The 15,049-nt window shown below is 39.9% G+C and overlaps 1 protein-coding gene across 14 annotated transcripts in view; it reads left to right on the forward strand.

Annotated features, from left to right (window-relative positions):
* Positions 1-15,049, forward strand: part of KANK1 (KN motif and ankyrin repeat domains 1) — a 199,323-nt gene that overhangs the window by 132,026 nt on the left and 52,248 nt on the right. For 10 of the 14 annotated variants that reach the window (XM_070590466.1, XM_008512747.2, XM_008512749.2 and 7 more), the window contains one exon: positions 7,688-7,807. In XM_070590466.1, the coding sequence (XP_070446567.1) occupies positions 7,771-7,807 (37 nt within the window). In that variant the 5' untranslated portion in view covers positions 7,688-7,770. Of the gene's footprint in view, positions 1-7,687; positions 7,808-12,267; positions 12,576-13,411; positions 13,936-15,049 lie in introns of those variants that run through there. The other 4 variants (XM_070590477.1, XM_070590488.1, XM_070590475.1 and 1 more) reach the window with 4 other exon arrangements.

The following is a 15,049-nucleotide window of genomic DNA, read 5'->3' on the forward strand; positions in this document are numbered from 1 at the left end:
GCTTATCTCTCTTCTCTCAGTGTAACCTGCCCTTTCTCTGTCTCAAACTCAGTTGATCAAGTACGTGGAGCTTTTTCCTGCCCCAGAGCCTTTGGACCATTCTTTTACAGAAAAAAAAAAAAAAGACTTTAATTTTGATGAAGACAACTTTATCAATGTTTATTTTTATGGGTCTTGCTTTTGGCGTCCTGTCTAGAACTCTTTTCCAAGCCCTAGGTCTTGAAGGTCTTCTCTGTTTTCTTGTAAGAGTTTCATAGTTTTTGTTATTTTACATTCAAGACTGTGATTCATTTTGAATTAGTTTTTGCTTAAGGTGAAAGGTGAAGATCAAGTTTGTTATTTGGCTTGTAGATGGTAGCTGCTGTAGCACCATTTGTTGAAAAGACTTTTCTTCCTTTATTGAGTTGTTTTATATGCCATTGTCAAAAATCATATGGGAGCGTTGTCTTGATCTGTTTCTGGGCTCTCTTTTGTTCCCTGGACCATTCTCATCTCCCACACTTCCCCAGCTAACTCCTATCCATCCCTCAGGTCTCACTGTCATTTCCCTAAGGAAGTCTCTAAGGACACTCATTCCCATCCATCTCCATACCCTCAACTTCATGCCTAAGAAGTTCTGCCTCCGTTATTCTCATTCAACACCTGTTTTTTCTCCCTCATGGCATTTAGCATAATTTCTTAATAATTTTCTAGTTTGTTCGTAGTAGTGTGTGTGTAATGCCTTCCTATAAGGCCCAAGAAGGCAGAAACTGAGTCTATTCTGTTCACCGCCATGATGCCCAGCACTGTGCCTGTTACATGCTGAGTGCCCAATCAATGTATTTTGAATAAATGAATGGAAAAAAAGTCAGGCTTCCTGGGTGATGTTTTCTAAATCATTGGGGACCATTTTCTTAAAATCAGAGGACATTCCTGGCTCTTGAGCCTTAGGATTTAATTTTTTCCCCAATTAACCTATCTTTTAAGGCAGTGGTTTCGCAAACCTTTGCCCTGCATCAGAGTCTTCTGGGGGCCTTGTTAAAATGCAAACTCCTGGGCCCCAGCCCCAGAGTATTTGATTCAGTAAGTCTCGGGTGGCCTGAGAATTTGCATTTCCAACAAGTTCCCAGAAGATAATGCTGATGCTGCTGGTCTGGGAACCACGCTTGGAGAACCACTGTTTGAAGGTTAAGAACCTAAGGATGTGTTATGATCCCCTTTTACTTGGTGACAGTCCCAGGCACCCTTCAACTTGTCGTTAACAGTATTGATCAGTTTGGGAGTACTCACAGAGAATATCACATCAGAATGCAATCCTGGAGGAATGGAAGGGAAGATATCTGCTACAGCAGTAAGTCAGGAGAACTGCACGTTTTAAATAATTTAAACAGGAGGCGAACAAAAGCTTTTCAAAGTACACTAAACTAATTCTCTTACTTCTGTGGCTTTTACATTTTGTTTCTTCAGTGTTTCAATAGGCAAAAGCACTGATATTTTAACTCAGACTACCATGAGTAGGGATTCTTGCTCAGTAAGAACAAGGCTTCACTAATATTGACATATTTATAAAATTAGGGTTTAGGTTTCTGCTATGGTCTATTTTCCCTAAACCTATTACAATGAACCAAAGCAAATCAATAAATACTATTTCATATGCCTAGACTGAGTCATATAATTACTTTCCTCTGAAGTCAACAAAAAACATAAAGGTGATAAACTTAAAAAAAAATAAACTTCAGTAATTCTAATTTTCATTTGTCTGCTCTTCTCCAGACAGGCTATTACCCTTTTTCACAGAGGAGCAGCTCATTTTCAGCATAGGTTGTTATAATCTGATAAAACTCTCATCACACAACATTTCCTGGAAAGATTTGGCAGCATCACTTTTCTTTAAAAGTGTTCAGGAAGCGACGTGGGTCACGGCCGCTCAGCTGGAACAGAACCAGTGCAGGGCTCCGAAAGCATTTGCAGGCTCTGAGATGGTTTTAACGTGTTTGGTGGCAACATTGCCCTTGTGCACACTTTTGGAAAGATTCTGACGTACTATCATGGTGTAGAGTGGGTGTGGATGGGCCGGGAGGGTCTCTAGGAGGGGCTGGATGCCTCCATGCCCACTTTGGTGCACAAAGAGGCAGCTCTTAACATGAGAACTCTTTTCAAATAAGGCAGAAAAGATAAATAAGGACTTGGCTTTTACTATAGCCGATCTGTTAAGCATACTGTGAACCTAAATTATTTGGGGGCCCAAAGCACGGATCTCCAGTTAGATTATTTTGGGGGATGGGGAGGGGAGTGTCTGCTTTGTTCATTTCTGTATCCTCAGTGCCAGAAACAGTGCTTGGCATAGCCGAGGCACTCACTTGTTGAATGAATGAATGAGTGAATGAATTTGCTTTTGATTCTTCCAGTTTCTCTCTTCATTGTCTGCATATGATATACGTACTTACTCCAGCCTCTTAAATATGTCAACCCAAGGAATAAGGTTGCAAATATAACTGTGAACAAACATAGCATAAAATTTCTCTAATGGGCAAAACCCAACTTTTTTTTCTACATTATAAATGAAAACCAGTATCCAGGCAATATTCTAATTTAGATCTTGATTGATAATTGAGATTTCCCTCCATCTATACCCCACCCATGACAAGAAAATTATCTGCCGTATGTATGTGAGGAGGCCAGATGGAGTTCGGTCATAATTACATAATTTGGTTGCAAAATAACCGCGAGCTGGTTAACATTACCTCCGCACTTCCTGTGGTAGAAGCCAATATTAGACATCACCAGAAGATAATCTGATGAACCGTGGCCAGAGTTTGCACTCAAACATACTTATAATTAACTTGCTTTTAAATTAAATTCTTGACAGAAATGTGTGGGCAATCATAAATGGTGTATAATAAATTAGGTTTTTGGATGACTGAAAGACTGACTTATTTAAAGAAATAAGTGAGCTCTGCATTTTTTATTAGGGTAAAGATGTTTCTGTGTCTGTGTATGTGTGATTTTCAGTTTAGTTGTGTAGACTCTGCTTCCTTGAGATTTCTCCTTAGCACCTAGTCTCCTTATGTCACCTTCCTCTCAGCCCGTCCACTTCATTTGTGACTAAGCCGTCATATAAGCAGACTGCTCTAGCCACAGCAGCTTCTTGCCATGCACTTTCTCGTCTCCTGCCTTTGCGTGTCCTGTTCCTTCTGCCTAGAATGCCTTTCCATCTTTCTCACCCCGAAAAACATTCATTCATCCTTCAAGATTTAGGCCAAGTGTTCTCTTATGAATACAGCTTTTGGCCACTCCCACCCTTTAAGGAGAAAGTAGGACCACCTTACTGTGGATTGGAATTGAACTGTGTATACACTGCTGTTCTAGCGCCTTCTCCTTTCATTGCATCTCTGTCTGCGTCCAGCACTCGTGTGTGAAGTTCTGGGAATGGCACAGGGCTTTAGTTGATCTTATGTCTCCAAAACAGAAACAAAATAGTGGTTGGTACAAACTCTAGGATGTTGTAGATCTTTAAAACATGTTAAGGTAATTTAAATATACATATAGTCAAATCATATGTTGAAATAGCCTCAGGTGGTAACAATGGCTACCTCAGGATCGTGAGATAGTAAATGATTATTTTTTGCGTGTTTTGTCTTTTCCAGATTTTAAGTTATTTATATTGCTTCCTTAATGTTATAAAGTGAAGAAAAAGTGACATGTTAGAGAAGAGACTCTAGAACTTTCACATCAAAATGGTTGTCTCCCCTTTCATAATTGTCATTTTGAGCAGCAAGTTCTTATTCCGATTATAGTGCCCTAATTCTATCTGTTTTTGAAACTCCTACGCTTCCTTTGAGAGCTTCCCACCTATCCTCATGGTGGAAAATTAAAGTACTTAATTTTTTGAAAGAGTCAAATGACATTCAAAGCAAAGTCTATGGAAGAAGGTTGATAATCAAGCTAGTATCACGTGGAGTCGGGAAGAGAGTGCGCTGGTTAAGCACTGAGACATTTCCTGTGTGTCGTGTAAGTACCGCCTCAAGCCCTTAAACACGTGATCTCAAGGAGTAAAGTTGGAAATACAACTGCTTTAAAAACAATATTACATAAAATTCTGAAACGTAACTTTCTCTCTAAAAGGGATTTGAGCAAAGCATCCTTGTAATGAGCATAGACATCCTTCCCTCGACTACCTTGAAAGGAACCCACTCATTTGTGCCTGTAGGTTCTTACCTGTTAAAGCGGCATCACCCTCACTCTAAACCGCATAACAAACAGGGCCTGGTGCATGAGCCGAATTGCTCTCGGGAGCTGAGTCATTTAGCTCTAAATGCAGCTCTGTCACTTACTAGCTGTGTGACCTCAGCAAATTCTAAACCCCTCTGTGCCTCAGTTTCCTATCTGTAAAATGGGGAGAGAGTATTTTACTACTACATAGCATTGTTGTCAGGTTTAAATAAGGTAATAACTGTTAAGTGCTTTAAAAAGTGCCTTGAATGTAGCATAATTTAGCTAATTCTAAGAAACACATTTTTCACATTTTGATGCTTCTGAAATGAGGATGTGTCTTACAATTAATGGAATTTTTAAAAAGCATTTTGTCACCATTTAATTAGCAACATCCTTTTTTTTTAAATCAGTAGTCCTTGACATAATGGTGCACCATAGAGTAGATGACGTTTTAGGTTTCAGTAGCTAATAGTAGTAACAGCTCAATAAATACTAGCTGTTGTCAGTGTTGTCATCAGCCTCAGCATCTTGGTCCTAACCAGGGCCGTGGCATTTGTTGGGGTGGTAGGCAGTGCTAGCCTCGAGTATATGTCAGATCTCAATTTCATTTGTCTGTTTGCACTGATGTATTCTTAGAAAAGATCTAGTGAGCTGTTTTTCATATTTGTTTCATATTAAGCTAATGTAAAGTATTTATGGGATTAATTCATGCAGTGTCCACATTATTCTCTTCAATGCAGATCAGTCCCTTGAAATAGAGGAGACAAATTCTTTACCTTCCCTATTGAGGTATTTTCCTAAATCCTTTCAAAGAAGTGCTTTTTCTTAGCGAACAGAACTGAGCCACCATTGTACCACTTAAGATTTACGAGTTTGCAGTCTTCCCGGAGGGAGAGAAGAAGCGGTTTATTGATCTGTAACAGAGAATGGATCACGGCCAAACCTTTTCTGGTTTATCCAATGTACTGACATAAGAATCCGCATATCGTTAAGAAGACTGAGTCCTCACAATTTGAGGCCACCTGTCATGCAGAACAATAACTGGGAAAAATCGATACTCAATATACAACTGTTGTGTTTGCACAGACACTGCCAGCTCCACACCCAGGGACAGGCATATCTTGTTATTTTACCGGTGATGTGCTTGTTGTTCCTAATTTCGGGCTTCTTCCTCATTTTGATTTTATTGTTCAGTTTGGGGGAGGGTGGGAGAGACCAATTTGGATCCGAGATAAAGATCTTCTGCCAGGTGAAAGAAGTTCAATAACAGGAGAAGACCTTGGACGAGAGTTGCTGAAGCTTGGCTGGGAGGATTCTGGGCACATCTCCATCCAGATACCTTGATGCATACTTCATTCTCCCATAACACACGCAGCTTGTTTCTTCTTGCCTTTAAATGGTGGTATTTACAAGCCATTATAAAGCAAGAGTGCAAACACATAGGGCTAGAAAGGGGCCAGCAAGCAAGGGTTTTGCTTAGATTTTGTTGTTGGCTTTTAAAAGTATAATTAGTTGAATCCCAGAAGCTGGGCTTCTTGCCTTTGTCCCCTCACCTCCCCACGCCACTCCTCCTTCTTCGTCCCCCCCAGTCCCTACCTTTTCTGTTGTTGTCGTCACAAAGCTACATTTGTCAGACGTGGATAGTCGTTCCTATTCTTAAAGATAACGCTCACTCTATCCCAAAAGCCTGCCTTTTGATTCACCAGCTCTGACTGTGCACAGGGTTCATCACTCTCCAAGTTCAATGCCATGGACCTGAACCAGTGCCTGTTGCCAACAGAATGTCAGATGATTGTCACATAGTCAAAGAGATTAGAGCCACCGGTCCTCCGCGTATGCTGCCAGACAGAAACTGGGGACCAGCAGGGAGGCTGAGAATCAGGTCTCTGTGGGTGAGCTGAGCGGTAGTCACAGAGCTGGAAAAACCGTGCAGGGGAGCATGCCTGTCAAAGCAGGCCTGTGAAAAAAACCACCAGGAATTTAGCATTTGCACCGAGTTGCTTCCACGGTAGCTAGCTTTGAACTGTAGTGCAAACCCATTCAGACAGTCAGGAAAATTTCACTAGCTAAGCAGCAAGAAATTTCCACCCAATGTGATCAAAGTCATCAGCCACTTCCGCTTTCTTCTTTTTATTTACTTATATTTCTGACCTCTTATAATCCCCACGACTGGCCCCATAGTTTCCTTTTGCGTAGCATTTCTTTTAATACTCTCTTCTTTCTTCAGTGCATTTTAAAGCAAATAAAACCAAAATTGACAAGAAGTAGCTAATGTTTCTTTTTTAATAATTATTTTAAAAATAATAAAGGAGCTAAAAATCATCCATAATTGCATCACTCAAGGACAGCCACAAGGAATATTTTGGTGTATTTACTTTTAATTCTTTTAAATAAATGTGTAAATACATATTTTTAATAAAATTAGGTTTATGCTAGAACACAGTTTTTTATCAATGTACTTTGAGTATTTTTATGTATTATTAAAAGCTCGTAAATGATTTCAATGACTGCATTCGGATCCAGTATATATAGATAGATGATTATTTTAGCCTTCTCCTGTGCTTGGGAGATCATGTGGTTTTCTGAATTGACACTTTAATTCTACACTTGGAATCCATTAAGCTCAATTTTTCTGATTTTCTGGGTCGAGAATTGGAATTTGGGCACAGTGGAAATGGAATATTTCTATCTGTGCTATTGTTTGCCTTCTTTGCTGGCGTTTTTCAGAAGGCATTTTTGGAAAAGCAAAGGTTGGAGCAGTGTTCTTTTTCTTCTTTTTGTTTGTTTGTTACAAATTTTGTGATTGTTACGTAAGTCGTGTTATAGTAATCTCAGTTAACTTTTAAATAGACAGTCAATATAAAATAAGAAATGCATTGCCCAACATGAACCCTAATGTTTCAGAGTGATGTCCCGTTTGAAGTTTACATAACAGAACAGTGGAAGCTATTGAAGATTTTTTTTAACTAGGGGACTGACTGGATCTGATTTATGTTTTAGAAGACAGGGTAGGTGAAAGATTTTAGCTATCTCAAAAGAATTTGCGTGAAGTTAATCTTGTAAAAAATGTGAACATTTGTTGCAACAAGTGCTTTGAAATTGCAATTGAGTAAATGAAACTGTTGAACCAGCATTTGGAAAGGAGGAGAAGTTTAAAAACCAAAAATAGTTTGTGAAGTGCTACAGAACGAAGTGGCTTGTATTTGAAGGCCACCTTCCTAAATAAGTCACGTTTCTGGAGAACCAATTTTGTCTCCCGTGAGGAATGTGTCTGGAGACCTGCTGTCAGTGCCTGCCCGCTGGGCGTCTCTGGTATAACTCCCAACACTGATGGCCAGGTCTAGTGCAGCCACCACCTTGATCCACAGGCTATCTCCCGCATTCTGATTTGCTCTCTCCATTATCAGTCATCTTTGTAAACAGAAATCTGAGATTTAGTTTTGTACATATTTTTAAATGATCCATTTTTATGAGGCTCTCTTGATTGTTTCAGGTTGAATCCGTTTGGGAACTTGATGCATAAAATTTGCATGACTCCTCACTCCTTTCTGGATCTGTCATTGGATTCAAGCCAGCATGGCTCACACCGCGAAGGCTAACGGCTGTGCCTCAGGTAACTGTGCTCTGGAGTGTGTGTGTATGAGTGTGTCTTTGCTCAAACTAATATCTAATTTCTCCTTTAATAACGGGTCGGTAATAGCAAGTTGTCTAGATAACTAAGATTTCAAAGCAATTTTCTATCCATTGAAGTTGTGTTTGGTTTTGTTTTTTTAATCTCTTAGAGAATTTGCTTTTATCTTTAGTCTTTTTGTACAGAAATCAGTTAGGCAAATTATTGCCTAAGTCAATTCTATTGAAGTGTTGAAGGATAAACATGAAACCCTGAATGCTGATGCAAGGGTAATGTGTACTCCTCTTGCACTTCCTTATGAGAGATTGAACGCTGAGAGAGGAACTGAGTTTGAATGCTTAAAACCAATTCCTAGTATCCCATCCCAAGCAGCGTTTGTTTGATGTTCCTAAACAAAGAGAAAGGGGGGAAGAGAACGGTACGTCCTCTAAAGTGACTGTCCCAGAGAGAAGTATGCAATAAGCCATATTACGAATCATAAAGACTTCTATTTTGATTCTTACTTTGGTTATATCAGAGACCTGTATAGTTTTCAGATCTATTCCAATATTGCTTATATAAGATTTGGGAGAAATCTGTAGAACAAACACAGAGAAAAGCCTCCTAAGAGATGGCATATGACAACCTGTCGAAAGTTCATTCCTCTTTTGCATTATCTGCCAAATAGCAGAATGTGTGAGAGCAGTCATTGTGTATGTGGGAATTCTCATGAAGGCCTAAGTCCAAAGTCCTCACTCTGTGGGCTCTGAGCACTGGATAATGGAGAGAGTGTGGAATTGGAGTCAGGAGACCTGAATTAGAATCCATCTCCAGCACTGACCATGCAATCTGGGGCAGGACTGTTTGTCCATGTGTAAAACATCAATAAGTGTATCCACCTGCAGGCTTAGAGCCAACGAGAGCACCAGAAACATACTTACAAGTGCTGTGTAAGCTGTAAAGATGACAGCAGGAGAAGGAGACCTCTGAAGTGGGAGTCCCCAGCCCATGTATGTGACGTTGAGTTCCCATAATCCCAGCCGCAAGTATTTCCTCTGGCAGGAATGCTGTGGCTTTCCTAAAACCAAACCCAAATAAACTCAGTTGTTTGTTCTGGGATAACTGATCTTTCTCCATCCATTCTTTTGCTTGTCCTTTCCACTGCCCAACTTCTTGGGACTTTGATAGATTCTACTCAGGATTGCTGTCAATAATAAATATGAATGACAATAGCTAACATTTAATGAACACTTACCATGTACCATGGTGCCTAAGATGCCTTGCCTGCATTATCACCCTTGATCCTCACAGTAATCCTATGAGATTATGCTATTGCCATCACCACCACCACTGTCATCCCTACGTGATGACATAGAGAAGCTCAGCAATTTACCTGAGTGAAGTAAGAAAAGCCAGAGTTATTACTTGTTTCTCTCATAAAATATTTAATAAGGAAGGAGACTGAATCATTGTGAAATTTCTGGAGTGTTGTGACTGGGTTTCAGTCCCCTGTGATGCTGTGATCTCCCTTCCCTTTCCTGCCTTCACTTCCATTCACACACTCACAGGAAGCGGGTCATGGGGATGTTGGTGCCTCAGGACCTCGACCCTCTGGCCTCTCTGGCAAAATCCTATCTTTAAGAGTCTAGATAGCCCATTTGCCCCAAATTCATCTTCCAACTTGCCTTGTCCTGTAGTGTCCCTTTTCTCTTTGTTCCTAAGTCTGATGATCCAGTTATAACCTTTCCTTCTCAACTGGTGTCCTACCTAACAGGTCTGGGCACTGAGTCTGAAAGCAGAGGAAAGCTCTCTGATTTGTGACTTCTGAGGTGTTAGGGTATCAGTTGTTTCTGCAGACAGGTGTCTGGACCAGGCAAGAAAAGGTTTTGTTTATTCCAGTCACCATGACCTCTGTAAGCCTGTAAGCAAATCTGATTAGAGGCTCAGTCATACACAATTACTTTATATATATGTGTGTGTATGTATATATTATATGCATATACGTGCACATATAATACATATGTATATGATGCTCATTGTAGAAAAATTTTAAATATAGAAGTTTAGTGTTGTCTAAAAAAACAAAGCAAGAATCACTGGTAATACCACCACCCAGGAATAAATGTTTTACTCATTTTCTATATAGTCTTTAAATTTTGTCTATTTCAAATAGTTGAGATTATGCTTATCAACATTACTTTACCATTTCTTTTTTGCATTTTATATTACAAAAGAAATACCTGCTCATTGTTTAAAAAAGAAAAGCCAAACTCAATGCAAAAGTGTATGCTGGTTATAAATATACTATTTTGAAACGTAATTACCTAAGAACATTCATAGGCCCCAGATTAAAATGGGATAAAGAGGGCTTTATGGCAGCTAATGAGAGCTGGTTCCTGAGCTTTCCCATGAGAAAAAGATAGACTGAGTAGTGTAGTAGACGTTTTAAATGTGGATTAAATTAATGTATTTTTTTCATTTTGCAAAGATAAAGTATAAAATTAAATATGTTTTTTAAACTGTGCTTTCCCTACATGTGTTATGCCCCAAAGAGGTCCCACCCACCCCTCCCCCTGAAAAGTCACTGCTTTGGGCTCCATAGAACATGAAGGGAAATCGCAGGTGAAGGCAGAGGCAGGGCGGAATAAAGCACCAACAACGGAGCAGCTGCTGAGAGCAGTGCAGCACCGTCCAGCCAGACCGCGCCCTTGGCTGCAAAACCCACTTGAGGACTGATGGTCCGTGATCACATCCCTGTTTAGAGCTTAAGCTGCGTAAGGGACTATTCACAAATCCTTTTATCCTCTGACTTCCCCACTGAGTCCTTCAGTTAGATTGGGTAAAAGGTGCTGATTTTAAAATAAGAGCAGTTCATTAATGCTGTAATTTGAAAAGATTTATTACAATACATTTCAAACATAGGAAATGTGTAATGGTTATATAACAAGCCCCCATAGCACCTAGCTTAAGAAATAAACTTTACTAGTATATTTTTATTTGCATGGCAAGTATTATGGAGCACCTACTGTGTGCCAGGCATTGTTCTAGGCACTGGGGATACAGCAGTAAATACAACAGGCAAATCCCTACCTTCAAGGACCATCCATTCTAATGGAAGTTGAGGTCTCTTATGGACAGCGTCCACATAAAATAAAGGACATGGTTATACTAAAAAAGTGTTGTTTATCTGAAATTCAAATTTATCTCGATGGCCTCTGTTTTTATTTGCTAAACCTGGTGACCTTCCTTGTGTACCCATTCTGGACTGCATCTTCCTCCTTACCGCCCACCCTGTCAATATCAATCACTCATCATCGTGCTCTCTCTTTTTCACCAGATCCTCCATCCTACTTCTGTTGACTGGTCCAGTTTTATTTTCATTAATTTAAAACATTCTATTACGTTGTTACTAGGAGTACCCTAATGTCATGTGTTACTGTAATGAGGTCTGGGCATCATAAATTGCTCATGACTGTTCTCTTCTCTGCTAGCTAACTAGGAAGTAAATGGGGGGTGGTTGGTTAGGAAAATTGCTGTATTTCTGCTGAGTTTAGGGATGGGGTTGGTCTGCTTGGTCCGAAGTTTCTGAATCATGTTGTAAACTGGATGCACTGATTGATACCTCTCTAAACACTAATTAACATTGTGAAACTTTAATTAGAGCTTAGAATCTCTTTAGAAGCCAAATAACAAGTAGCTTATTTGTCAGATGAAGATAATAATACCTGTCCTACCTTCTTCACAGGATTGTTGCAAGAAAAAAATAAAACAATAGCCATAAAAACACTTTTTTTTTTTTTTGCTTGAGGAAGATTAGCCCTGAGCTAACATCTGTGCCAGTCTTCCTCCACTTTATATGTGGGTTGCCTCCACAGCATGGCTGATGAGTTGTGTAGGTCTGCACCTGCCAAAGTGGAGCTCACCAAACTTAACAACTATGCCATGGGGCCAGCCCCTAAAAACACTTTTTAAGACATAAAGTGCTGGTCAGATGTCAGGGGAAATCACTGTCCTTCTTGTTCTGCTGTCTCTGTCATGAGCTCCTGATCCAATAAACACCTGTTCAGGTGCCATTGTGCCAGGTGCTGTTGGATGCTATGACATTGGGCAAGAATTGTATTACTGTCCTGCCTCTAAAAGTTAAATGACATAAATAGATGGAGTGACTTTTTATGTCTGCCATCACCATCTTTATTTTTGCCAGTACTTACCTTTGCTAGTTTATTATAGTTTTTCCCCATCTTGCTATTTCTCTTTCACAGCCTAAATATATATATATTTCCAGACCAATACATATTTACTTACTTAAGGTACTTATCAAACTGCACTAAAAATTTGTTGACATTTTAAATTAATATAATAAATTTCATAAAATCTTGTTACCCTGGTCAGTTATTTGGCTCCAGGTTTTGTCTCCATGCCAATCTTCAATGAGGTACAAAGGCCACTGATAAGACCAAGTCAGTCAGACATTGCCACAGACTCATGGTGGAGCAGGGAGAACGCTGCAGCATAGCATAGCCCACTCTCGGTTGTGTAAATATTTTTTCTGGGCACGAGCATTTCTCAAACAGAACTCTGAGCCCACTGCGGTGAACCTGACAGCAGGCATTGAGTGCTGTTTGTCAAGTACAAGACCAGCTTGCACTGACTGCTCTGGCTGGAACCAACCTGGTGTTTTCTGAGAGCATCGGTAAAGAGAGAGGTGGTGTGTTCGTGGTGGTGAGTCTTGGCTCTGTCATCTGCAATAGTATTACTCCAAAGGCAGAGGGTGAGTTGATTAGAAGCTGGGGCTGCCTTAATTCGTGGGTACCCTCCATGACCTTCCAGGGTCTCCTGATTCAGTTTGCAAAAGGATCAAATGTGTGTTCCTGTTTGTGCTTTGCTTTCTCTTGTAAGCGGTGTGTTCAGAAGAGCTGAGAGGGTGAAACAAAGTTGCCCAATATAAAAACCTAGGTAAGAGCCAGAGGGAGTCTTATTGATTTCACCTGTGCAGCCTCCCGTCCCTGCTTTCAGATGACAAAACACTCGCCCAGCTCTTACACTTAGTTAATGGCTAAGCCAGAAGTTGAATATGGACAGTCTTTTTCCTTTGTTCAAGGCATCATGTTGACATTAAAAATCAGAAGTGTGGCATCTGTGAAATTTTGATCAGACAGAGCAAGGGGAAAGTTTGCTTTTCAGAAAACTACATAAAACCCAAAAGTAGAATGGTTATGAATAAAATGTCCTCCCTGATAGGAGTTATGTTGATAAGTGACGTTTTTCTTAGTCTGAGTTATTTCGTAGAGTCAAATTAACAAACATATTCTAATTCCTCATATGTATTTAGTACATCATGCAGTTTCATCCTGTTATTTGATCTGTGTAATAATTGGATTTAATTCGGTTATGCATTTCAACTTTAAATGAAACTGTTGTGAGTTTATTGCAGGTTAATTTCACACTGAAGTTTATAAGTGAAATAATGTATTTTTTTGTAGTGATAGTGTTTGAGAAGATAGTTGTTTTTTTTTTAAGGAAGAAGTAGTTACATTTGAATTTCATAACAGTTAATATGTTGAGACCATCTGCAAATAGGAGACCCTGGCTTTCAGAATCTTGCCTGGCCAGTTAATCAGAGCCCCAGAATTCGTCCAGCCCCCAGAGAAGTTCTGAAGAGGCCCTCCCTTGTCAGGGCTTGTCTGTTTTACAAACTCTCAAGGCTTCAGTTTTCACCTGTAGCCAGCTTCACTGTATAAGCTTTCTTGCTCCAAACCTAGAGCGAGTCATAATGGGTTAAGCATCAGATTTCAGACAGGCGATTAGCTCTCCAGCTAAGCTGAGGAAGGATGACTTATCTTCCAGCGAGGACCAGCCCCCTTGGGTGTGGAAAGGATAGAATCCAGGCTCCTGCTAGTCCCGGGTGCTGGGCAAAGACACCCTTCGATTAGAGATTTCTACCCAGGTGTTCTTTGGGTGCCAACAAGAAAGAAAAAACACGAAATAAAAATCCAACGGGGAGATTCGCTATGTTAAGGACTTGAGCTGTTGCTGTCATTCTGAGACTGCATAGCGAGGTGAAGGATTAAACCAGCCCTTCCTACAGGGATTTGAGTATTCTGTGCCTGCTCACCCGCAGACGTCCCATCGTGAGTATTTGCATTTGTTTCTGGTTATGCACTTCCCCTCCTTGAAGGACTAGGGTGGCCTCGCTAAGCCCCTCAAAAGTATAGTTGGCTACCTTCCTTTTCCACGGTTTGCCTTCTTCCTGTGTCCTGGATAATTCCAGTTCATCTTCTTTGTGCAGTTTCTGAGAAAGGTTTGTATGAGCTTTGAAAATAAGTGACGAAAGCTCACAGTTTCAATTTTGGGGTCCTTTTCTATAAAAGGCGATTGGATTTGATCTGGCATGAAAAATATTAGCATAGCTCGCAAATTCAAAGTAGTCATTTCTTGCTCTTTTCTGGCAACATATTTAAAAATTGCATTGACTAGACTTCACTAATAAAAACCTCAAAGAAGACCCAGCCAGGAAATCAGATTTGATAAGATCCATTCAAACAGTTTTAGAAATTCACAGTCAAAATAAAATTTGATGATGCTCTTTTTCCTCTCTTGGCTTCTCTGCTGGATATTTTTGGAATAAGCTGTAACTCAGTAAGCTGATTGATTTACTCATTTCCATATGCTTTAGGAAAAGTATGCTCATGTTTTAGAGGCTAAGCCTGTTTCTGCTTTTGGGTTGCAGTTCATTATGAAGGCGGAAAACGAGAAGTTTTTAAATATGCAGCCCATTTGTATATATAGCATTAGTTATCTCAGCTGGTAGTTCTATATGGACAAGTGATCTCACAGCTTAAAAATAAGTATGCAGCTATTTTGAAGATTTTTTTTTAACAGTGACCAGATTTCTAATCCTAGCAGTTCTTAGAGCAAGCCATGGCTGACAATTCAGAATAAATAATATTCTGTAATATTCAGAAGGCCTTTCTAACCAACAGATAGAAAAGCAGAACTGTAGGCGTGAGGAAGAACTGGGCACAGGGACCAATTGTTGGATTCGTGGGATTTGTTCTTATCCTGAAAGTTAATCTTTGTGTCCTTACTCCATCTTGTGTGACAAGCTAGATTTGAGTGATCCGTGACATTTCTACCAGCTGGATTGGAGGCTGTGGACATGGTTATGATGTCACCATATGAACCTTTCTTTAAAAGAGGTGGTACTAGAGTCGTAGGTTATGGAAGCAGTTTGCTATTAATAGT

This window comes from Equus przewalskii, chromosome 22 (genome assembly GCF_037783145.1).
Source record: "Equus przewalskii isolate Varuska chromosome 22, EquPr2, whole genome shotgun sequence".
NCBI classification, from domain to species: domain Eukaryota; kingdom Metazoa; phylum Chordata; class Mammalia; order Perissodactyla; family Equidae; genus Equus; species Equus przewalskii.